At 40.8% G+C, this 26,749-nt stretch overlaps 1 protein-coding gene across 2 annotated transcripts in view; it reads right to left on the reverse strand.

Annotated features, from left to right (window-relative positions):
• The window catches only part of ccdc186 (coiled-coil domain-containing protein 186), a 132,082-nt gene that overhangs the window by 17,478 nt on the left and 87,855 nt on the right, over positions 1-26,749 (reverse strand). Inside the window, exons 13-14 of one of the 2 annotated variants that reach the window (XM_031804744.1) lie at positions 19,400-19,480; positions 7,444-7,547 (exon numbers count right to left, since the gene is read on the reverse strand). In XM_031804744.1, coding sequence (XP_031660604.1) covers positions 7,456-7,547; positions 19,400-19,480 — 173 coding nt within the window. In that variant the 3' untranslated portion in view covers positions 7,444-7,455. Of the gene's footprint in view, positions 1-7,443; positions 7,548-19,399; positions 19,481-26,749 lie in introns of those variants that run through there. The other variant, XM_031804743.1, reaches the window with a different exon arrangement.

Genomic DNA, 26,749 nt, shown 5'->3' on the forward strand with positions numbered 1-26,749 from the left:
TGGTCACTTTTGATAATGGTGTTTTCCGCTAATGGAAGATTCACGCTTATAGCCTACTGCTGTGTGTGTAGAAATAGCCAAATAGTTTATCATCATTTTAAGCTAAACATTCTGATCTGTTGCATCAGCCTCATTGCGTCAAAAATATGTATTGATGCTAGTGGTTTAATTAATTTGGGATCTACCACATCCCACAACTGTCCCAAACTATATTTGGAATATTTATTTTTATTGTATTTATTCGCACAGAATAGGTAAAGTTTTGTACTATGGGGGAGAGTATATTGACATAGGCTAGTGCTTTTGTTGTTTGTTAGGCTTAGTCATCTTGTTGGCTGACAATATCTTCAATATGCACCTCGGAATTGGTTAAGGACGTGCGCAGTTGCGTCCTTGATGTATCTGTCTTGTGAGTGAGAGGTGCAGCACTCAGGAAGAAGGGAATTATAATTATTATATTTAGCCCAAGGGCACAAAGACCACTGGCCCCAAAAGCCATGGATTTTTTTTAGGGGGCATTAGGGCCACACAAAGGGGATGCCAACGGAAAATTTGAGGCATTATCAAATTGTGAATGAGAGACTGATGAAGTGTTGTGTGGAAGCCAGGAGAGGAGAAATGTGTTTATGCTCATTAATGGTCAATTACCGAGAGCTTGACAATCACCGGCTGACAACATTTAGTGACCGCCACAGCCCTATCTGCAGTTTAACTTCATAGTCATTGTATCATAAAAAATCTGCTGGAGTACAGAGCCAAGATACAAACAAATGTGTCACTGTCTAAATACTTTTGGACCTCACTGTATTTCAATTGTAAATGGCATGTGCTGATGACTGAAAATGTTTATGCATGAAAATGCTTTTTGTCACACACTTGCAGAGCAAAAAAACGTAATACACCAGCTGCGCCAGAGAACCGCAAATCAAACCATACCTGAGATAACTGACGAGCTGGGTAACAAATGTATTGATGATTTAGAGGTCAATTCATGCTTTTGTAACTTTTACTCACAATTATACACTTCAGAATCTGCTGGTAATCCTACCTTACTCGACACCTTCTTTGAGAACTTAGTTATTCCTACAGTTGAACCTGAGATAGCTGCTGAATTAGAAAAACTGTTCTCTGTAGAATAGATTGTTTTAGCAATTAAATCTATGCAGTGTGGCAAATCCCCTGGACCCGATGGAATTCCAGAAAAAATATATCAAAAAATTATCCGATCAACTCTCTCTTCTCTTGCTTTGCGTATTTGAGGAATCATTCTCCTCAAACTCTTTACCCTCAACAATGAGACAAGCATATATTTCAATTATTCTGAAAAAGGAGATTTTTTTTTGAATGTGGTTCATATAGGCCAATTTCTTTACTGAATTGCGCTGTAAGGATACTTTCTAAGATGATTGCCTGCTGCTTTGAGTCAGTCCTTCCCTCCATTATCTTAAATATCGTCATTCTATTTTTCAAAAGTAGACGTCTTTACAATATACGTTATAATCCCTCTTCATCTGACAGAGATATTGTTATCACTTGATGCAGAGAAGACGTTTGATCGGGAGGAGTGGGATTATCTATTTTATACTCTCAAACTATGTGGATTCGGTCCCAATTTTATGTCCTGGTTCAAAGTCCTTCACTCTTCCCCTACGGCTGCAGTGCGCACAAATAATGACCTTCCTAGTTTCCAACGTGGAACCAAGACAGGGATGTCTTCTATCCCCTCAGCTGTTTGCAATCACAATTGAGCCTTTAGCCATAGCAATACGTAATAACATCACTATCAAAGGTATTCAAAGAGGGGGCATAGAGCATATAGTTTCACTCTATGTGGATGGTTCTACTAAAGACATTTTGTAAAATATCCGGGTATAAGGTTCATCTACAAAAAAATGAATTGATGCCTATTAATCCTTCTGCCATGCAAACTTCTTTTAGTCATGTGACGACACAGACATGTACATATTTGTGAATTTGGGTCACACACAATTTCAAAAGATCTCTACAAAGCCAATTTCCCTCCCTTGATACTCCGCCTGAAACAGGATCTTGAACGCTGGGATTTACTTTTTTGGGTGGAAGAATTAGTACTGTTAAAATGAATATATTGCATAAATTGTAATACTTATTTCAATGTATTCCTATCTCCATAGATAAACTGATATCTGCTTTTATCTGGAACAAGAAAAACCCTTGGATACGTAAGAGCGTATTACAGAGATCTCGTCCCCAGGGTGGTCAAGCACTTCCAAACTTCCAATATTATTACTGGGCAGCTAATATAAGAATCATTCTATATTGGATGACAGAAATCCCTGATGTTACAGGCCCAAAATGGATGACGTTGGAGATCTCATCCTGTGGCCCCACCTCCTTAGCAGTCTTCCTCTGCTCAAAACTTGCATTACTAGTTTCCAAATACACTAAAAAACCTATTGTTAAAAATTCTCTAAAAATATGGAAACAGTTCAGGCCATCGTTTGGTCCCAGTGAATTTTCAACTTCTGCCCCAGTATTAAAGAACCATACATTCTCTCCATCATTAATAGACCGGGTGTTTCATATCTGGTCTGAAAAAGGGATCTCCTCACTGAACGACAGTTCTCTAAGATACTGGAGAGTCCTATAGAACCTTCTGCCTTTATTAAATTATTCGGAGTGTCACCACAGGAGGCCCCTCAACAGTTCTATGGGCAACATGCTGGCATTTACTACTCTTCTAACTTTTTCTACTATTTTAGTGGAAGGATTGTTTTCCTCCTACTTTTAACCATTGGATAAAAGGTAGCTATGCAACATCTCAAGCTAGAGAAAATTCACAACTCTATTAGGAGTTTACTATCCTCTGTAGAAAACATGGACCCAGGTAATTTCACAACTCCATAAACAACCCAAATTGGAATTGGTATAATTATTTTGACTATTTTTAAATACTTTTTTTTGGGATTAAGAGTTACAGTTGGTGAGGTATTTTATGAATATTACAGCAAATGTATATCGTTTTGTTTTGCATTTATTATGGATCCCCATTAGCTGCTGCTTTGGCAGCACGTTACAATACATTTCACTACACATTAAATGTGCACCCTCAGGCCACTACTCTACCAACACATTTCTATAACACAAAATCCATGTGTAGATGTGTATAGTGTATACAGTGGCTTGCGAAAGTATTCGGCCCCCTTGAACTTTGCGACCTTTTGCCACATTTCAGGCTTCAAACATAAAGATATAAAACTGTATTTTTTTGTGAAGAATCAACAAGTGGGACACAATCATGAAGTGGGACGACATTTATTGGATATTTGAAACTTTAACAAATCAAAAACTGAAAAATTGGGCGCGCAAAATTATTCAGCCCCTTTACTTTCAGTGCAGCAAACTCTCCAGAAGTTCAGTGAGGATCTCTGAATGATCCAATGTTGACCTAAATGACTAATGATGATAAATACAATCCACCTGTGTGTAATCAAGTCTCCGTATAAATGCACCTGCACTGTGATAGTCTCAGAGGTCCGTTAAAAGCGCAGAGAGCATCATGAAGAACAAGGAACACACCAGGCAGGTCCGAGATACTGTTGTGAAGAAGTTTAAAGCCGGATTTGGATACAAAAAGATTTCCCAAGCTTTAAACATCCCAAGGAGCACTGTGCAAGCGATAATATTGAAATGGAAGGAGTATCAGACCACTGCAAATCTACCAAGACCTGGCCGTCCCTCTAAACTTTCAGCTCATACAAGGAGAAGACTGATCAGAGATGCAGCCAAGAGGCCCATGATCACTCTGGATGAACTGCAGAGATCTACAGCTGAGGTGGGAGACTCTGTCCATAGGACAACAATCAGTCGTATATTGCACAAATCTGGCCTTTATGGAAGAGTGGCAAGAAGAAAGCCATTTCTTAAAGATATCCATAAAAAGTGTTGTTTAAAGTTTGCCACAAGCCACCTGGGAGACACACCAAACATGTGGAAGAAGGTGCTCTGGTCAGATGAAACCTGAATTGAACTTTTTGGCAACAATGCAAAACGTTATGTTTGGTGTAAAAGCAACACAGCGCACCCTGAAGACACCATCCCTACTGTCAAACATGGTGGTGGCAGCATCATGGTTTGGGCCTGCTTTTCTTCAGCAGGGACAGGGAAGATGGTTAAAATTGATGGGAAGATGGATGGAGCCAAATACAGGACCATTCTGGAAGAAAACCTGATGGAGTCTGCAAAAGACCTGAGACTGGGACAGAGATTTGTCTTCCAACAAGACAATGATCCAAAACATAAAGCAAAATCTACAATGGAATGGTTCAAAAATAAACATATCCAGGTGTTAGAATGGCCAAGTCAAAGTCCAGACCGGAATCCAATCGAGAATCTGTGGAAAGAACTGAAAACTGCTGTTCACAAATGCTCTCCATCCAACCTCACTGAGCTCGAGCTGTTTTGCAAGGAGGAATGGGAAAAAATTTCAGTCTCTCGATGTGCAAAACTGATAGAGACATACCCCAAGCGACTTACAGCTGTAATCGCAGCAAAAGGTGGCACTACAAAGTATTAACTTAAGGGGGCTGAATAATTTTGCACGCCCAATTCTTCAGTTTTTGATTTGTTAAAAAGGTTTGAAATATCCAATAAATGTCGTTCCACTTCATGATTGTGTCCCACTTGTTGTTGATTCTTCACAAAAAAATACAGTTTTATATCTTTATGTCTGAAGCCTGAAATGTGGCAAAAGGTCGCAAAGTTCAAGGGGGCCGAATACTTTCGCAAGGCACTGTATGTTAGCTGTATATACTGTACAGTTCAAGTCGGAAGTTTACATACACTTAGGTTGGAGTCAATAAAACTCATTTTTCAACCACTCCACAAATTTCTTGTTAACGATGTATAGTTTTGGCAAGTTGGTTAGGACATCTACTTTGTGCATGACACAAGTAATTTTTCCAACAACTGTTTACAGACAGATGATTTCACTGTATCACAATTCCAGGGACTCAGAAGTTGACATACACTAAGTTGACTGTGCCTTTAAACAGCTTGGAAAATGCCAGAAAATTATGTCATGGCTTTAGAAGCTTCTGATAGGCTAATTGACATCATTTGAGTCAATTGGAGGTGTACCTGTGGATGAATTTCATGGCCTACCTTCAACCTCAGTGCCTCTTTGCTTGACATCATGGGAAAATCTGAATAAATCAGCCAAGTACTCAGGTAAAAAAATTGGAGCTCTCCACAACTCTTTGCTTGACATCATGGAAAAATCAAAAGAAATCAGCCAAGACCTCAGAAAAAAAATTGTAGACCTCCACAAGTCTGGTTCATTCTTGGGAGCAATTTCCAAACGGCTGAAGGTACCACGTTCATCTGTACAAACAATAGTACGCAAGTATAAACACCATGGAACCACACCGCCGTCATACCGCTCAGGAAGGAGACGCGTTCTGTGTCCTAGAGATGAACGTACTTTGGTGCAAAAAGTGCAAATAAATCCCAGAACAGCAGCAAAGGACCTTGTGAAGATGCTGGAGGAAACAGGTACAAAAGTATCTAAATCCACAGTAAAACGAGTCCTATATCAACATGACCTGAAAGGCCACTCAGCCAGGAAGAAGCCACTGCTCCAAAACCGCCAGAATACAGTTTGCAACTGCACATGGTGACAAAGATCATACTTTTTGGAGAAATGTCCTCTGATCTAATGAAACAAAAATAGAACTGTTTGGCCACAATGACCATTGTTATGTTTGGAGGAAAAAGGGTGAGGCTTGCAAGCTGAAGAACACCATTGTAACCCTGAAGCACAGGGGTGGCAGCATCATGTTGTGGGGGTGCTTTGCTGCAGGAGGGACTGGTGCACTTCACAAAATAGATGGCATCATGGTGTAGGAAAATCATGTGGATATATTGAAGAAACTTCTCAAGACATCAGGCAGGAAGTTAAAGCTTGGTCGCAAATTGGTCTTCCAAATGGACAATGATCACAAGCATACTTCCAAAGTTGTGGCAAAATGGCTTAAGGACAACAAATTCAAAGTATTGGAGCTGCCATCACAAAGCCCTGACCTCAATCCTATAGAAAATGTGTGGGCAGAACTGAAAAAGTGTGTGTGAGCAAGGAGGCCTACAAACCTGTCTCAGTTACACCAGCTCTGTCAGGAGAAATGGGCCAAAATTCACCCAATTTATTGTGGGAAGCTCGTGGAAGGCTACCCAAAACATCTGACCCAAGTTAAACCATTTAAAGGCAATGCTACCAAATACTAATTGAGTGCATGTAAACATCTGACCCACTGGGAATGTAATAAAAGAAATAAAAGCTGAAATAAATCACTCTACTATTATTCTGACATTTCACATTCTTAAAATAAAGTGGTGATCCTAACTGACATAAGACAGGGTATTTTTACTGGGATTAAATGTCAGGAATTGTGAAAAACTGAGTTTAAAGGTGTATGTAAACTTCTGACTTCAACTGTAGATGGTAAAACAGAAGGGGGCCTAAGTTGGACCCTCGTGGGATGCCAATGTTTCAGTAAAGAGAGTCCAACTGAGCGTCCCCCAGATGAACCCTTTGACTTCGGTTTGTCATCCAATTAGTGGCTTCAGTGGACACATTAAGGGAGGATAGTTTGGATAGGACCTCATGATTCACACTATCAAAGGCCTTTTTAAGATCCAAATAGACTATGCCCACTTCACCACCTATGTCCAGTTTAGATTTAATGCACTCCAGAAAATAGCAATTGGCTGTTTGTGTAGAATGGTTGGTTCTGAACCATTTGATGTATGGAGTTGCCCTGAATGAGGTGATCAGTCAGCCACCCATCTTTCAGCTACCTTTTGATAGCACTGGAAGAATGCTTATAGGTCGGTCATTTTCCACCAGTGTTGGGTCGCCAGATTTTAAAACGGGTATCACTGCAGCATACTTCCAAGCATTGGGGAAGAACCCATATTTGATGGACAGATTAACTGTATGTACAATAGGGGGCAATCAGATAATATTTGTATTTCATTAGGAATACAGTGTCTAGACCAAATACATATTTTGTTCTAGAGCTCCTGAAGAAGCTAATAATACTGTCCACTGCTGATGCTGAGATTTCAAGAATTCTGAATATTGGTTTATTATTATCTATGGGAGTGAGAACTGTGGTCTTGGTTGAAAATCTTTGAGCCAGTTCCCTGACAGAGTCAACAAAACATTGTTAAAGGTGGTGGATATGAAATTGGAGCCTTGAATTAGAATCCCATTCATCTTTAATTCAGGATGCTTTTTGGACTTTTCAGCTCCTCTCCCTGTTAGTTTGTTGAGATTTTCCCAAATCCCTTTGCCATTTCCTTTTGCTTCATTGATCAGGAAGAACTGAGAACTGAAAAAATATATATATGCCACCGTACTTCTCAGTGATGTTAAATATACATCTGTCATCATTCTTACCAGACTTCAGTGCCTTTTCAAGGAAAACTCCCGTTCTCTGATCTGCCTCCAGAGGTCCTTGTTGAGCCATGGTAGAGAGGTTTTCCGTCTTGGCTTACGTTGAAATTTCCTGGTAAAAGAGGTATCCACTTTGTCAATAGCTGACAGAAATGTTGTGTATCCAGACTCTGGGTCTTCATTGCGTAATAGATCAGACCAGTCAATTTGACTCATAGCTTCATCACTTTTCGGGATTTTCAGATATGCCAGTTAGTAAGTTAATGGATGTAGTTATTCAATCAGGTCTGTTAGTGAACACCAGATCAATTATAGTCTGGGATGTCTGTGTTACTCTGGTTGATCCTTGTATTATTTGACTCAGGTTGAAATGCTCTGTGATTTTATTTTTTTCCTGCAAGTTTTGTTTTTCCAGTTTATATTGAAAATCGCCCATGAAGATGAGCTCCTCCTTATGATGACATTCTTTAAGCATGGCATTAACATGGTGAAAAAATTAGATATCAGATGTTGGTGGTCGATATAATCCAATAACAGTTTAAGCCATTAGGGGAGAGGAAGACATTCAGCCCCATACATCCAAGGTCATTGGTATGTTAACATATGATATGATTGCATTTAAAGTTATCGTTCATGTACATAACGTATCTAACCCCCTCTGCCCTCTCCCTCTGGAATATGGGATATCAAGGGACAGTAAAGGCAGAAATAGGAGAGGATTTATTCAGCCATGTTTCAAAGAAACAGAAAGAAATCAAGATTAGAAATAATGTGATGAATTTTCAGATGACCTCCTAATATTTCTCTAGGCTTGGAACGAGGGTCCCAGAGTATTTTTGCCTGATTAACGGTTTGAAAAAGGTTCATAGTACAATGTTTTCTAATAGCTGGGTTAAGGGAAATGAGTTTCTGTCTCGAAGGCGGATTTTGTTTGGGACACGTATCAAGAGTTTGCATTAAAATGAGATTATCTGCAGATTGCTCATTCTCTTGAAAAGCCATGTTAGTGTCAGAGGTTATGCTCACATACACAGAATGTCCTTTTCTGAACCAGGTAAAATAGGCTACTCAAATATAGATGATTTCAAATCATGCATGTTCCACCATTCATCAATGATTTCGGGTCTGGATTGCTAATTAGGGGAACTTTGCCACTTCTCCCAGAATTACATCCTCCATATCAGCCATTTTTTTCTGCAGGTGTCCTAACTCCAGAGAGCGTGTTACCCTGGGCTGCTTGGGTGTTTGTTGATTCCAGATGGTTTGAATGAAGGCCAGCATTGATGTTTGGCTGCCTTCTATTGTATTCCCCAGAGAGTTGCACCGCCTTCGGGGTCCCTTATTATCCTCAGAGTTTTTGGGTTATGATTGTCACTGGTCTCAGTAGCCCCTTTCCCAGCTTCATTTTAAAACATCTTCCCTCTTCTTCTTCTTCTTCTTTTTCTTGGAATGAGAGGTCATTGCTGTAGACTCTGGCTCACCAGATACCAACTCAAATAATTAATTTACTCCACCATTGTCCTCGGGAGCCGAGAAGTTCTGTTCTTCAACCTGTCTCACTTTCTGTCATTTCAGCTGGGATACGTCTGCCCTACTCATGGGGACTGGATTGTTGTCCTGCACAGTGTGAAAAAGTTTCCTCTATGCACCTTATGTTGTCTAGTGTAGTGGGACTGTACTCTACCATCTCCTGACCCCCTCTAGAGTGAGATTGTGTCTGCCAGTCCTGTCTACACGCAGGGCCTTGTCCATTATAAAATACTTTGATCCAGTGAGGGCCTACCTTTACAGACTGTGTCATGGGAGTGATGGGTGCTGCTTCAACATATACAAAACTATCTTCATAGGAGCAGTTTGTGAGTTGACCCTTGTATCTTATCATGTGCCTCAACAATCTCCCCACCACCTTACATCCAGCTTTAGCCAGAAACTCAGTCACAACACTATCATCTGCTGATTCAGGTAGTTCTTTAATTGTAACTTGAATTGTAACTTGAATTGAACACAACATGTTTTCCTCTGACTGTTATTCCTTTGATCAGAAGCTTTGCCCTTGCTTCCTTACTGAGAAGATATAAATGCCAGAGTGAACGTACTCTCTGTACTGACCTCAAGTGACCTCGGGCTGCCATTTGAGAATCCATAGGTGAATGAGTAAACTCACACTACCATCAATTCTACTTGCTAACATGCAATCATTGGAAAATAAAATTGATGATCTATGATTACGAATATCCTACCAACGGGACATTAAAAACTGCAATGTCTTATGTTTCACCGGGTGGTGGCTGAATGACGACACAGATAATATAGAGCTGTAGGGATTTTCAATGCACCGGCAGATGCACCGGCATGTCTGGAAAGATGAGGGGTGGGGGGGTGTGTATTTTTGTCAAAAACAGCTGGTGCGCAATGTCTAATATTAAAGAAGTCTCGAGGTATTGCTCGCCTGAGGTAGAGTACCTAATGATAAGCTGTAGACCACACTATCTACTAAGAAAGTTCTCATCTATATTATTCGTCGCCATCTATTTACCACTAAGACGTTGGTAGCCATGAAGTGCTTTGAAAGGCTGGTCATGCCTCACATCAACTGCATCCTTCCAGATACCTGTGACCTACTCGAATTCACATACCGCCCCAACAGATCCACAAATGACACAATCACACTGCACTTTCCCACCTGGACAAAAGGAACACCTATGTGAGAATGCTGTTCATTGACTACAGCTCAGCATTCAACACTATAGTGCCCGAGAAGCTCATCACTAAGCTAAGGACCCTGGGACTAAACACCTCCCTCTGCAACTGGAACTGCCCCCAGGTGGTAAGGGTAGGCAACAACATATCTGCCAAGCTGATCCTCAACACTGAGCCCCTCAGGGGTGTGTACTTAGTCCCCTCCTGTACTCTCTGTTCACCCACGACTGCGTGGCCAAACAACTCCAACACCATCATTAAGTTTGCTGACAACACAACAGTGGTAGGCCCGATCACCAACAATGATGAGACAGCCTATAGGGAGGAGGTCAGAGAACTGGCAGTGTGGTGCCAGGACAACAACCTCTCCCTCAATGTAAGCAAGACTAAGGAGCTGATCGTGGACTACAGGAAAAGGCGGGGTCGAACAGGCCCCCATTAACATCAACGGGGCTGCAGTGGAGCGGGTCGAGAGTTCCTTGGTGTCCACATCACAAAAATCTATCATGGTCCAAACACACCAAGACAGTCATGAAGAGGGCAAGACAAAACCTTTTCCCCCTCAGGAGACTGAAAAGATTTGTCATGGGTCCCCAGATCCTCAAAAGGTTCTACAGCTGCACCAATCGAGAGCATCCTGACATGCTGCACCAGCTGCACCGCCTGGTATGGCAACTGCTCAGCATCTGACTGTAAGGCGCTACTGAGGGTAGTGCATACGGCCAAGTACACCACTGGGGCCAAGCTCCCTGCAATCCAGGACCTACAGTTGAAGTCGGAAGTTTACATACACTGAGGTTGGAGTCATTAAAACGTGTTTTTCAACCACTCCACAAATGTCTTGTTGACTATAGTTTTGTTAACCTCTCTGCGCACCGAACCCGTTAGCGGGATTAAATTCAACAACATACGGTGATCGCTACAAAAATAGTCATATTAAATATTCATGAAAATACAAGTGGCTCACATGTATCGAAAACCTAGAATCTTGCTAATTCAACTACGTTGTCAGATTTAAAAAAGGATTTACTGCGAAAGAATACGATGCGATTATCTGAGGACAGAGCCCCATAAAAAAAAACTTTCAACCAGCACTGGCGTAACAAAATCACAAATTGCAATAAAATAAATAATTTACCTTTGACGATCTTCCTGTTTGCAATCCCAATGTTCATTGTTACACAATGAATGGTCTTTTGTTTGATAAAATCCATTTTTATAGCCTAACACGAAACATTTTGTGAACCGCTTGTGTCGTGAACTCAGTCTCATTCAATTTGACGACACATTCGATGTAAATATACATCGAAACCAGTCATGTTTGGTTTCATTGCAAACAACTGGTTGTTTGTAACACAACCAAACTTGATGGGTCATTTCGCGGGATGTATTAACTGAAAGAAACCGATTTGAAGACAAGTAATGACATCATTGTGCACCAATGATATGACCGCTGTTTCGTTGGTTGACTGTATTTTAACCCAATGACCACTGATCGTCTTGAAATCTAGCTTGGTTGATAGCCAATGAGCTGAGGTAAACGGCAATATGTAATGGTTATGTGTTGGAAGACCAACCCATGTAGTAAACTCCGGCATAAAGAGGGTCATTCGCCATTGAAGATTCATTCTGGAGCCACGCATGTTACGCACAGCACTATTTTGGTAAAGCGCATCTTCAGCTGTTTATATATCAATAAGTATGGCGACTAAGTCAGGGAAAGCTAAATCTAGGTCTAGATGTACACACAATTTTAGAAGAAATTGATCGGGAAAGTGAGACAGAGATTGTTGGAGGACGATTCATTTAGCTAGCATAGCTTTGATTTCCAAATGGAGGAATATGTTTAGAGTGGAGAGGACATCGTTTTGGACTGGTAAGTTCTTCTCATGCTAATGCCGTTGTTTGAAATTAATAATATAAAACATGGGATTTTTTTTTATTTTAGTAGCAATATATAAAAATGTAACGAAATGTGTGAAGTACACGTTGGATATACATTGTGGGTGGGGGTATGTCTGTATGTATGTGTATGACCCATAGCCTATGTTTGTGTGTGCATATATACATATTGTGGATTAGAGGGAGCATGGCTGAGATGAGTGTGTCTGCCGCTCCACCCCACCCCACCCCCACATGAAATTTGAGGCTGTTGAGGAGAGGGCAGGCCCACAACAATGGCCAAAGTGAAATGGAGAGAGTAGATACAGCTGGTCTGTTGTAATATAATAAAGACAGTAGATCTAGATGGTCTGTCATAATATAATAGAGATAGTAGATCTAGCAGGTCTATAATAATATATTCAACCTTATGTTCCCTGTACTATATACAGTGCCTTGCGAAAGTATTCTGCCCCCTTGAACTTTGCGACCTTTTGCCACATTTCAGGCTTCAAACATAAAGATATAAAACTGTATTTTTTTGTGAAGAATCAACAACAAGTGGGACACAATCATGAAGTGGAACGACATTTATTGGATATTTCAAACTTTTTAACAAATCAAAAACTGAAAAATTGGGCGTGCAAAATTATATATATATATTTATTATACCTGTTGATATGTCAAACTATTCTAACTGAAAATTTTCTTTCACAGTGACACTGACTCCGAATGAGAGCCCCCAGTGCCAAGGTGTCCATCCCCCACTGAAGCTGGTTCATCCAGCCGGACACCTGTTGTCTCAGCGCTACTGGGGCATGGACCGCAAAAAATGTCCCCATTCCAACTGCACTAAAGGACCTTAAGAGCATGGGAGGTGTGGACTTGTCAGATGCGCTGATAGGCTATTACAATGTTCTCCATAAGACGATGAAATGGTACAAGACCTTCTTGTACGACATTGCTGTGGTGAATGCATTCATCCTACACAAGGAAATGGCTAAGAGCTGTGAAAAGCCCCCCATCTCACAGCTAGCCTTCAGAGAGCTGCTCATCAAGGAGCTTGCTGGCTACAGCACCACGTTCTGCTCCTGCCACAAGTGGTGTTAATCTGCCCAAATGTATTTCTGCAGGCATGGATGTGCCTCAGGGCCAAAAGGGCACAGGCATAGAGGCGTCGCTGTGTTCTTTGCAAAATGAAGTCCCCCATCACCTGCACATGCTTGGTGACCCTCTGTTTTACAGCAAAAAGAGACTGCTATGGCACCTGGCATCAGCAGCACAATATTGTGTAGAGGACTGAGGGTCTTTCAAATATTGAAAGTGTTATTTTGTAAATCTATTTTTTTTCTTCATGTTTCTTCTCCATTTTTTTTGGGGGGGGGGGGGGGGCTGTTTTAGAATACCATTTTGGTATTTTGTACATAGTTATTCAATTCAAAATGTATAACTTCACCAATTTGGCCACTTGGGTACATTTGGGCTACTTGTGTGGGACACCTGGGTGACTTCATGATACATGTCATGTAGCACACTCATTTTTGAAGTTATCATTCTGAAACTTTGCACAAGTACTGTTGCCCTCTTATATTTTTCACTGAAATTGCCCCCATCATCCTATCTGAATGTTTGTTTTGTCTTGTTCATTTTAAAGATGATGATACAACAATAAAAATTAAAAACATGTGTTTTTTTCCTTGTATTATCTAAACCAGATCTATTGTGTTATATTCTCCTACATTCAATTCACATTTACTAACTTCAGAGTGTTTTCTTTCAAATGAAACCAATAATAAGCATATCCTTGGTTCTGGGCCTGAGCTACAGGCAGTTAGATTTGGGTATGTCTTCAGGCGGAAATTGAAAAAAGTAGGGGGTAAGAGGTTAAGTCAGTTAGGTCATATATGACAAGTAATTTTTCCAACAATTGTTTACAGACAGATTATTTCACTTATAATTCACCGTATCACAATTCCAGCAGGTCAAAAGTTTACATACAAAGTTGACTGTGTCTTTAAACAGCATGGAAAATTCCAGAAAATGATGTCATGGCTTTAGAAGCTTCTGAAAGGCTAATTAACATAATTTCAGTCAATTTGAGGTGTACCTGTGGATGTATTTCAATGCATACCTTCAAACTCTGTGCCTATTTGCTTGACATCATGAGAAAAAAATAAAAAATCAGCCAAGACCTCAGAAAAAATATTGTAGACCTCCACAATTCTGGTTCATCCTTGGGAGCAATTTCCAAACGCCTGAAGGCACCACATTCATCTATACAAACAATAGTATGCATGTATAAACACCATTGGACCACGCAGCTGTCATACCGCTCAGGAAGGAGACGCATTCTGTATCCTAGAGATGAACGTACTTGGTGCAAAAAGTGCAAATCAATTCCAGAGCAACAGCAAAGGACCTTGTGAAGATGCTGGAGGAAACAGGTACAAAAGTATCAATATCCACAGTAAAACGAGTCCTATATCGTCCTATAACCTGAAAGGCCGCTCAGCAAGGAAGAAAACACGGATCCAAAACCGCCATAAAAAAGCCAGACTACGGTTTGCAACTGCACATGGGGACAAAGATCATACTTTTTGGAAAAATGTCCTCTGGTCTGATGAAACAAAAATAGAACTGTTTGGCCATAATGACCATCATTATGTTTGGAGGAAAAAGGGGGATGCTTGCAACCCGAAGAACACCATCACAACCGTGAAGCACGGGGGTGCAGCATCATGTTGTGGGGGTGCTTTGCTGCAGGAGGGACTGATGCACTTCACAAAATAGATGGCATCATGAGGCAGGAAATTATGTGGATAAATTGAAGCATCATCTCAAGAGATCAGTCAGGATGTTAAAGCTTGGTCGCAAATTGGTCTTCCAACTGGACAATGACCCCAAGCATACTTCCAAAGTTGTGGCAAAATGGCTTAAGGACAACAAAGTCAAGGTATTGGAGTGGCCATCACAAAGCCCTGACCTCAATCCCATAAAACAGTTGTGGGCAGTTGCAAGCAAGGAGGCCTACAAACCTGACTCCGTTACACCAGCTCTGTCAGGAGGAATGGGGCAAAATTCACCCAACTTATTGAGGGAAGCTTGTGGAAGGCTACCCAAAACATTTGACCAAAGTTAAACAATTTAAAGGCAATGCTACCAAATACTAATTGAGTGTATGTAAACTTCTGACCCACTAGATTTTGATGAAGGAAATAAAAGCTGAAAGAAATAATTCTCTCTACTATTATTCTGACATTTCACATTCTTAAAATAAAGTGGTAATTCTAACTGACCTAAAACAGTGAACTTTTACTAGGGTTAAATGTCAGGAATTGTGAAAAACTGAGTTTAAATGTATTTGGCTAAGGTGTATGTAAACTTCCGACTTCAACTATATATAATAGGCGGTGTCAGAGGAAAGCCCATAAAATTGTCAGACACTCCAGTCACCCAAGTCATAGACTGTTTTCTCTGCTACTGTACGGAAAGCGGTACCGGAGCACCAAGTCTTGGACCAAAAGGCTCCTTAACAGCTCTACCCCTAAGCCATAAGACTGCTGAACAACTAATCAGATGGCCACCGGACTATTCCATTGACCCCCCCCTCCATTTGTTTTGTACCCTGCTACTCACTTTTTATTATCTATGCATAGTCACTTCATCCCTACCTACATGTACAAATGACCTCTAACCTGTACCGCCGCACACTGACTCGGTACTGGTACCCCCTGTATATAGCTCCGTTATTGTTATGGTGTTACTTTTTGGTTATTTTTACTTTAGTTTATTTGGTAAATATTTTCTTAACCAACAGTGCAGTTAAAGAAGAGTTAAGGGCTTGTAAGTATTTCACGATAAGGTCTACACTTGTTGTATTCGGCGCATGAACAAATAAAGTTAGATTCTATTTGAAATGGTTTGGATGAGTTTCATGTATGAGACTGTGGTAGAGATTATCCTCCTTAATGGGGTTGGCTATGGCCTCCTACTTTGTCAGAATTTCTCTCTCATGATAAAAAAATAGGTAAAACAGTCTCCTTTTTTGACATTTTGTCCCACAACCTTGCTCAAGGTCTCATTTTCCTTGACATTAGTTTTTGCATTGCTGGAAATAGCCACAAATACAGAAGCCATTTTAATTGTAGTGTTAATGTTTAAAGTAATTTGTTTAACATTGAAATGTATCAACAATTCAGCATTCAACAGTGAAGATACTTCCTACTCAATAATTGATGGATGGTTGATAAACATTTTTAAGAATTTGAAGTTAGGATAGCCTAAATATGTGAATTTTTGGTTTGGTGCCTCTAGCTTAAACGGTTCAAGAGTTACTGTTGGTAAGTCATGTTATGCTAATTTATGCAAATGTATATACTTATTAGTTGATAAGTGTTTAAGAAAATGTACTTATGAACATGAGCAAAGTAGTTTAGAATCTCCAACTTGAATACGTATAATGTAGATACTCAGTATTGAGTATCTTGGATGAATAAGGTGCCCAGAGTAAACTGCCTGCTACTCAGTCCCAGTTGCTAATATATGCATATTATTAGTATATTTGGATAGAAAACACTCTGGAGTTTCTATAACTGTTTGAATGATGTCTGTGAGTATAACAGAACTCAAATGGCAGGCAAAAACCTGAGAAATAATCCAACCAGGAAATGAGAAATCTGAGGCTGGTCGTTTTTCAACCCATTCCCTATTGAAGATACAGTGGGATATTGGTCATGTTGCACTTCCTAAGGCTTCCACTAGATGTCAACAGTCTTTAGAACCTTGTTTGATGCTTCTACTGTGAAGTGGGGGCGAATGAGAGGGGAATGCGTCAGAGGTTTGCCAGAGAGCCACGAGCTGGTGATGCTTGTCCACGTGAGAGCGAGCTCTGTTCCATTGCATTTCTACAGACAAAGGAATTCTCTGGTTGGAACATTATTGAAGATTTATGTTAAAAACATCCTAAAGATTGATTCTATACTTCATTTGACACGTTTCTACGGACTGTAACGGAACTTTTTGACTTTTCGTCTGCTCCTAGCGAACGCGCTTCGTGAGTTTGGATTTGTTTACCAAACGCGCTAACAAAAGGAGCTATTTGGACATAAATGACAGACATTATCGAATAAAACAAACATTTATTGTGGAACTGGGATATATGGGAGTGCATTCTGATGAAGATCAAAGGTAAGTGAATATTTATGTTATTTCTGACTTCTGTTGACTGCACAATATGGCAGATATCTTTTTGGCTTGTTTGGGCTCTGAGCGCCGTACTCAGATTATTGCATGGTTAACTTTTTCCGTAAAGCTTTTTTGAAATCTGACACAACGGTTGCATTAAGGAGAAGTGTATCTAAAGTTCCATGTATAACACTTGTATTTTCATCAACATTTATGATGAGTATTTCTGTAAATTGATGTGGCTCTCTGCAAAATCACCGGATGTTTTTGGAACTACTGAACATAACGCGCCAATGTATACTGAGATTTTTTTTATATAAATATGCACTTTATCGAACAAAACATGCATGTATTGTGTAACATGAAGTCCTATGAGTTTCATCTGATGAAGATCATCAAAGGTTAGGGATTAATTTATATCTCTATTTCTGATTTTTGGGACTCCTCTCTTTGGCTGGAGAAATGGCTGTGTTTTTCTGTGACTTGGCTCTGACCTAACATAATCGTTTGTGGTGCTTTCGCCGTAAAGCCTATTTGAAATCGGACACTGTGGTGGGATTAACAAGAAGTGTATCTTTAAAATGGTGTGAAATACTTGTATGTTTGAGGAATTGTAATTATGGGATTTCTGTTGTTTTGAATTTGGCGCCCTGCACTTTCACTGGCTGTTGTCATATCGATCCCGTTAGTGGGATCTCAGCCATAAGAAGTTTTAAGGGCTTGTAAGTAAGCATTTCTCGGGAAGGTCTACACCTGTTGTATTAGGCGCAGCTTGGCTCCTGGACTCCGTCCACGCATTTCAAGGCTGAGTTGAAACAATGATTTATCAATGACCCAAGACCAGTTCAGTTAATCCCTACCATTGTGACAATGAGTCGTCATAATGCTGCATCAAATGTACATTATCCTTCGGGCATTGGAAGACACAATGTAAGTAATGTAATTTATGTCCCTCTAATTTCCCTGAATACTTCTGTTGATCCTACAGCTATTGGATGCGTAATCATGAGCCTATGAACCAGAGTTATAAGGTTAGCACTGAGGCAGTGTGCCCTAGTAGGAAGACCAGAATGGGTAGCAAGGGATACGTTTGTCCTAAATAATTCCAAAACTAAAAGCATTGTATTTGGGAGTAATCATTCACTAAAACCTAAACCTCAACTATATCTCGTAATGAATAATCTGGAAATTGAGGTGACTAAACTGCTTAGAGTAACCCTAGATTGTAAACTGTCATGGTCAAAACAAGTAGGAATCAGATTTTAAAAAACATAAATATACACCTTATGGAACAATGGGGTCTGTGAAGAGACACACACAAAGGTACAGACCCATTCATACACACACATTGTGATATTGTTGTATGGTGGAATTAAACATTTTGTATTGTAGATATGTAGTGGTGTAATAATAGTATATGATGGACTGTTATCTTTTATTTTCTATGGAAGTGCTTTAATGTGTTTGGACCCCAGGAAGCCTTAGCAGCAGCTAATGGGGATCCCAAATAAATACAAGTACAAATGTGAGAAATAAAATTGTATTTTATGTAGTTAAAAAGTATATATAGTTTCTAAAAATCTTTTGACAAGTAATCTAAGTATGTTCAGTCTAAATATCTCAGCGTTGTTTTTTTACCATTCTAGTCTATGGCACTTTTTTAGCATTGAAATGTACTGGTCTATCTATAGCAACGTCTCCATTTGGGCTGCTCAATGACATTATATGCTATTATTTCAGCTTTGAACAGCAGAGAAGTACAGGAAGATTTAATATGCCCCAACTTGTTGTCTAAGTTGATTGCAAAGTGGGGAGCTTTAGAATGCTGAAAAAACTCCCATTACAAGTGAATGAAGATGGACAAAAGAAAGACAGTGTATTAGTTTAAAAGATATCAAAGCGTTGTATGCAAGCAACCAAATCCACAGTCTACACGTTACAAAGTTTGAAAGGCGTTTCCAGCTTAAATGATGTAAGAGTAGCGTGAAGAACAATAAGAAGAAGAAGTATGACGAAGATCTAAAGTCGGGACTATTGCTGTGCAAGTCCCACCTAATAATAATATGAAAGAAATCTAGAGTTGTGCATTGCTTTGAGGGCACATCAAAGATCACCGATTCAACATATTTCTGCCGAATGTGTATACTGAGGTCTTGTGGGTAATGTAGTCAGAGATGAACAGGTGCCAAGTGAACATACCTGAGGAGCTGGAGCGACTTCCCATGCTGCTGACATCCCGGTCACAGCCACCATTCTCCACCTGCTCCAGCTTCTTACGGGCTGCTCACAGTCAGAGAAACACACCGGTCAATTAAACTGATACACACAGAAAGGGACATGCACTAAAACACACAGCACATAAACATGCAGTATAAAGATGCATCCTTGAATGCTCACGATCTCACACACACACTTCAATTTGAATCAGTATACATTATTCCAGAGTGATGGCAAAGGCTTACGACCAATGATAGTACTTCGTCCCGTGAGAAACTCTGCCTGAACTGCATGTCAAAATACCTTAAACTAAGAGCTTCTCCAGCTGAGGTAGGGAGCAGCTGACATGAAATAATTTCTATTAGCACCTATAAAGAAGGAGCAGTGTGGCTCTTTAAAAATATCCCCACCTTTGTCTTTCTCAAAGTCCTAAGAGTGGGTCCCTGAGCGCTCTAGCTCCTCCTCTCTCTCTATTTCTCACTCCATCTCACAGCATAACTGGAGCAAAATCCTTACCTTCCAACAGCTTAGCCCAATGCTAGTCTGCAACTTCATTGTTTTGTTAGAATGTGATACATTTCTGACCTAGCATTAAGTTCGTTCTTGAATAGCAGTGGTATTTGAGCATGGCATTTTGGAAAAAATGAAGTTTCTAGATTTTTTATTTATTTAAAATGTATTTGGGTACATCTTCCGACTCCAACTCAACTAATATGCTTAATGACTAACATTTACCACCATGATAACATTGTGTCACCAGTAGGATTAATTAAGGTAATTGAGGATTTTCATAAATGGAAGCCACAGAATCGAAGGACATTCATTTGTAAAAAAAAATATTTATTTAGTGGCCTCTCGAGTGGCGCAGTGCTAGCTGTAGTTCGAGTCCAGGCTCTGTCGCAGCCGGCGGCGCACGGGAGACCCATGGGGACCCGTACAATTGGCACAGCAAGACTAACTACCCAACTACCCATTGGATACCATGAAATTGGGGAGAAAAATAATAATATTTAGTGATTTCATTAATCATTTTGCTCACAATGTAATTTAATTTAATTTAAATTGAGTAACACAGTAATGAACCTTTTCATTTAGACAGAATACCACCAAATAATCACTGGGAAGCTCAAATTTACAATTAACTAATCATTTTCTTTAATATAGACCCATCCCACGATTATAGTTTCTCACTGGAGGAAATGGTCAAGGTCCTTGTCCATCTTTGTAATTAGTGATTTTCAAGGCGGTTACACCAATTACAAATCTTAGAAGAATTTTATTTATTTATTTCTGATTTAACCTTAATTTAACTAGGGAAGTCAGGAGACCCATTATAAAAAAAAATAGAAAAGGTATTTTAATAACCTTTGTTTTTATCGTTCTATACTATATATTAAATATTTAGTTTACTTTCTAGCATTCAAAATAATAGATATCTCTAAATCCCCAAAATGTCACTACAACTTTAATCATCACCACTGGGACAAGCCAATTTGCTTGCCCTGACTACATTAAACAATGCACAAAAAACGCCCTCGTGCGGGTCATTCGCTGAAGCCTTATTCCATCATGCCCAACAGGCCAATCAGGGCTTTGCGGGTGTAAGTCCCACCATCCTATATAACGGTCCGAAAGCCCTGGTTCCCTCATTCTTCACCAGTTCACAAGTCTGTTTGCTTTTGAGCCTGTGTAGCAGCTTTCTTCAGAAAAATTAGCTCTCAACTTTACTGTTCCATTCTGTTTGGGTTACAAGTTTCAAGATGTATGTATGGGAATCACATAGTATACACCGTCGAACAAAATACTTACTTGCAGGTTTCCGTCTCAACAATAACAAATAATAAAAGAATACGCACATAAAGTAGATGGATCAGTAGAATAGAATAAATGTTTTAACATAAGTTTACTACAGGAAGGCATAATTTACAGTCCATTTTAACACGTTTTGGGGAAGGGGAAATGGGGAGGCAAATGTTTAAATTGTGCAGTACTTAGCAATCATAATGAGTCTGAAAGCAGTAGTTGTGATGCGTGGGTAGTATTCAAACCCCTTGACTTTTTACGTTACAGCCTTATCCTAAAATGGAATGAACTGTTTTTTCCTCATATATCTAAAAACAATACCCCATAATGACAATGCATTAAAAAATATATTTTTTTTATGTTTGCATGTTTATGACGCTACAAGCTTGGCACACCTGTATTTGGGGAGTTTCTCCCATTCTTCTCTGCAGATCCTCTCAAGCTCTGTCAGGTGGGATGGGGAGCATTGCCACACAGCTATTTTCAGCTACTCCTGCGTTGTCTTGGCTGTGTGCTTAGGGGTCGTTGACCTGTTGGAAGGTGAACCTTCACCCCAGACTGAGGTCCTGAGTGTTCTGGAGCAGGTTTTCATCAAGGATATCTTTGTACTTTGCTCCATTCATCTTTCCCTCGATCCTGACTAGTCTCCCAGTCCCTTCCGCTGAAAAACAACATGATGCTGCCTCCACCATGCTTCACCGTAGGGATGGTGGAGGTTTCTTCCAGATGTGACACTTGGCATTCAGGCCAAAGAGTTCAATCTTGGTTTCATCAGACCAGATAATCTTGTTTCTCATGGTCTGAGAGTCTTTAGGTGCATTTTGGCAAACTCCAAGAAGACTATCCTGTTCTTTTTACTGAGGAGTGTCTTCCGTCTGGCCTCTCTAGCATAAAGGCCTGATTGGTGGAGTGCTGTAGAGACGGTTGTCCTTCTGGAAGTTTCTCCCATCTCCACAGAGGAACTCTTGAGCTCTATCAGAGTGACCATCCTGTTCTTAGTCACCTCGCTGACCAAGGCCCTTCTCCCCCGATTGTTCAGTTTGGCCGGTGGGCCAGCTTTAGGAAGAGTCTTGGTTGTTCCAAACATCTTCCATTTAAGAATGATGGAGGCCACTGTGTTCTTGGGGACACAAGAAATGCAGACATTTTTTGGTACCCTTCCCTCCCAAGAGCTATGCCTCGACACAATCCTGACTCGGAGCTCTACGGACAATTCCTTCGACCTTATGGCTTGGTTTTTGGACTCCAATCAAGTTGTAGAAACATCTCAAGGATGATCAATGGAAACCGGATTCACCTGAGCTCAATTTCGAGTCTCATAGCAAAGGGTCTGAATACTTGTGTAAATAAGGTATATCAGTTATTTATTTTTAATACTTTTGCAAAAGTTTCTAAAACCCTGTTTTTGCTTTGTCATTATGGGGTATTGTGTGTAGATTGATCAGAAAAAAGATAGAATCAATTTTAGAATGAGGCTGTAAAGTTTATTTTTTATTTTTTTAAGTCAGTACTTTCCAAAGGCACTGTATATGTGTGTATGTCTGTGTGGGTGTGTGTGTGCATGAGTGATTGCATGTGTGCTAAGGTGCAGAAAATCAGAGCAGGTGGTCAGTCCAGTTCAACTGTTCAGCAGTCTGAGCAAGTTGAGATGACTTGTAGATAGAAACTGTCTCTGAGCCTGTTAGTATCAGACATCATGCTCCGATACCGTCTGCCTGACAGTAAGGGAGTCAACAGCTTGTGGCTGGGGTGTGTGAGGTCCTTGATGCTGTGGGCCTTTCTCAGGCAACATTTCGAGAAGATGTCCTGGATGTGCTAAGCCATTTTCACCACACGCTGGAGGGCCTTGTCGTCCTGGACGAGCAATTCAGACACTTTAGGAAGTAGCGACACTGTTGCACTCTCTTAACAAGAGCGGTGGTGTTGTTGGTACATGTTAAGTCCTCGATGATGTGGACGCAGAGGAACTTAAAGCTGCTGATTCTCTACTGCAGTCCCATTGATGTGGATCGGAGCATGTTCCCTCCTCTGCTTCCTGAAGTCAACAATCAAAACATTTGTTATGCTGATGTTAAAGGAGAGGTTGTAGTCCTGGAACAACAATGCCAATTCACCTACCTCCTCCCTATAGGCTGACTCGTCGTTGTTGGTTATCAGGCCTACAACGGTGGTGTCGTCAGCAAACTTGATGTTGTGCAAAGCCACACAGTCGTGGGTGAACAGTGAGTACAGCAGAGGGCTGAGGAAACACTCCTGGGGTGCCCCTGTATTAAGAGTCAGTGTGGAGGAGGTGTTGCCAATCCTCACCGCCTGTTGTCTGCCCGTCAGGCAGTCCTGGATTAAGTTGCAGAGGGTGTTGTCCAGACCCAGGGCTCTCAGCTTGGTGTCAAGCTTGGAGGGAACAATAGTGTTCACGAGTCTGAGTTGTCAAACATCAATTCAAGTTTGGGTTTGTGTTGTCTTTTTGCATTCCTAATGGTTTTGTGGAGCTTGCACCTGCTTGCCTTGTACGTGTAGTGCGCCACTGAGTCGTCAGGGTTTGTTCTGCTGACATTGAATGCTGCAGTACAGGCTCTCAGCATTGTATGGATACCTCCGATCATCGAGGGGTTTTTGGTTGGGGTATGTCCAGATTTTTATTGTGGGTACAACATCACCAGGCCGGGCAGTTCCCCGTCCCTTCCCGGGACAAGTTGCTCACATGCACAAGGGAGCCGTACGTCAAATCAAAAGCTGTGTTTGAAAACCCATACTAACATTCTGTATACTACATACTTAACGAGTATATACACTAGATACTATATATTATTAGTTAATTTTAGTATACTGTAAACGAACACAATCCTTTCAGTTGAGCGTGCGAGCGCTTTGCCCGTCTACCGGAAGTTCATGCTGTTGCTATCCAACAGCTCACTAGCTTGTTAGGATAACAAATTACTAGCTAGACATTTTACAACTTCGGGCGTGTTCTTAAATTTAATCTGGAGTGCCAGAGTGCGCTCTGGGCGTTTGTAAATTCAGAGCGTTTCACTCTCGGAGCTGGACGCTCTAGCCAAGGAGTAAGGTTGATTCCAGCGTTCTGACCTAACAACATCAGTCAAGCACCCAACTGGCTCATGTTGGCTCTGGGCGTTTGTAAATTCAGTTTCACTCTCGGAGCTGGACGCTCTAGCCAAGGAGTAAGGTTGAATCCAGCGTTCTGACCTAACAACATCAGTCAAGCACCCAACTGGCTCATGTTGGCTCTGGGCGTTTGTAAATTCAGTTTCACTCTCGGAGCTGGACGCTCTAGCCAAGGAGTAAGGTTGATTCCAGCGTTCTGACCTAACAACATCAGCACCCAAGCTAACTGGCTCATGTTGGCTAGCTTGCACTCTGACCATTTTACTCGCCCTAGCAGAGCTGGATAAGCAGTTTTCATATTATCCAGAGCGTTGGTGACTAACTGTACTGCTGGCAACGATTAAATTACACATTTTTGCCGACGTTTACTGACACCGGCCATATTCATCAGGTGTTGAGCGTTAGTAAATTCATCAGTTGTTCTGCGCTCTAATCTTGTACACTGAAATCGGAGTAGATAACCAGAGCCAATTCATGAAAGTTCATCGAAAACTACAACGACTATCCCACTTCGCTAAACTAAGCATGACGTGAATAATCAAGTCAATAAACGTTGGGTAGTTAGTTATACCTACCATATAGTTAATATATATTAGTAGGCAACTAATCAAATCAAAAGTTATCACATGAGTACGCAGTTCAGCAGGTGGTATAGAGGGTGCAGTGAAATACTTATGTTACTAGCTCCTAACAATGCAATAAAATGTCAAACAATTAAAATAAGGAAAAAATATTTCTATAATATATATAAGAAATATAAGAAATCAAGAACACCGGGACAAATCCAATCATCCACCCAAATAGCACTGTAACAGTACTCAAACGCAGTCTATACGTATGTACACCAGAAGTGACCAGTGGTTCAATGTCTCTATATCATGAGACCGCAGGATTGGCTGTGTGTGCGCACGAGTGTGAGTGTGTATGTAAGTGTGTGCATGGGTTTGATGTGTGTGTGTGATAGCTTGTGTGTGTGTTTTATGTGAGTGTGTGTGCATCACAGGGCCGGCTAGTGGTGACTGTTAAACTGTCTGTCCTGGTAATAGAAGATGTTTTTTTATATCTGCATCTTAGTTCTGATGCACCTGTACCGTCTCCTGTCAGACGGTAGCCGAGTGAACAGGCCGTGTCTTGAGTAGTGGAGGTCCTTAATAATGATCTTGGCCTTTCTTTGACATCGGGTGCTGTAGATGACCTGGAGGGTAAGCAGAGTAATCATGGTGCTGTAGATGACCTGGAGGGTAAGCAGAGTGCCCCCCGGTGAGGAGTTGGGTTGCTTACACCACCCTCTGGAGAGCCATGCAGTTGAGAGCAGAGCTGTTAACCATTACAGGCGGTGAGGAGTTGGGCTGCTTACACCACCCTCTGGAGAGCCATGCGGTTGAGAGCGAGCTGTTACCCATTCCAGGCGGTGATGCAGCCTGTAGAATACTCTCAATGGTGCATCTGTAGAAGTTTGTGACGGTCTAGGGCCATGCCAAATTTCTTCAGCTGCCTGAGGTTGTGGAGGTGCTGTTTCACCTGCTTCACAAAGATGTTGGTGTGGCGAGACAATTTCAGGACCTCAGTAATGTGCACGCTAAGAAACTTGAAGGTTTTGACTCTATCCACTGAGGCCTGTCCACTGCGGCCTAAACACGCCTTTACAAGGTGTCAAAAGCGTTCCACAGGGATGCTGGCCCATGTTGATGCCATTGCTTCCCACAGCTGTGTCAAGTTGGCTAGATGTCCTTTGGATGGTGGACCATTCTTGATACACACGGGAAACTGTTGAGCGTGAAAAACCCAGCAGCGTTCCCGTACTTGACACAAACCGGTGTGCCTGGCACCTACTACCATACCCCGTTCAAAGGCACTTAAATATTTTGTCTTGCCCATTCACATGTCTCAATTGTCTCAAGGCTTACAAATCCTTTAACGTCTCTTCCCCTTCATCTACAATGATTGAAGTGGATTTAACAAGTGACATCAATAAGGGTTCATAGCTTTCACCTGAATTCATCTGGTCAGTCTGTCATGTAAAGAACAGTTTGTTTTGTATACTCAGTGTATGTTGATAACTGGTAGAAATAAATATAATTTCTATTCTACATGAAATTTCTTGCAAAAATAAAACACCATATTAAATAAACAAAAATACCATCAATTTTCCTTATGCATATCGGAGACTCAGAGCAGACAAAATAATGGTACAATTATATCTAAACGGTTTTAAATGTAATTTGATATATATATCAGGGTTAATTTGCTAATCGATGGCCATAATATTGGGTTAAATGACATTCATTAGACCTATGATTCATTATTTGCCAGCAGCATACCACCCTGCAGCCCACTGCTGGCTTGCTTCTGAAGCTAAGCAGAGTTGGTCCTGGTCAGTCCCTGGATGGGAGACCAGATGCTGCT

This window comes from Oncorhynchus kisutch, linkage group LG25 (assembly GCF_002021735.2).
Source record: "Oncorhynchus kisutch isolate 150728-3 linkage group LG25, Okis_V2, whole genome shotgun sequence".
Lineage (NCBI taxonomy): Eukaryota > Metazoa > Chordata > Actinopteri > Salmoniformes > Salmonidae > Oncorhynchus > Oncorhynchus kisutch.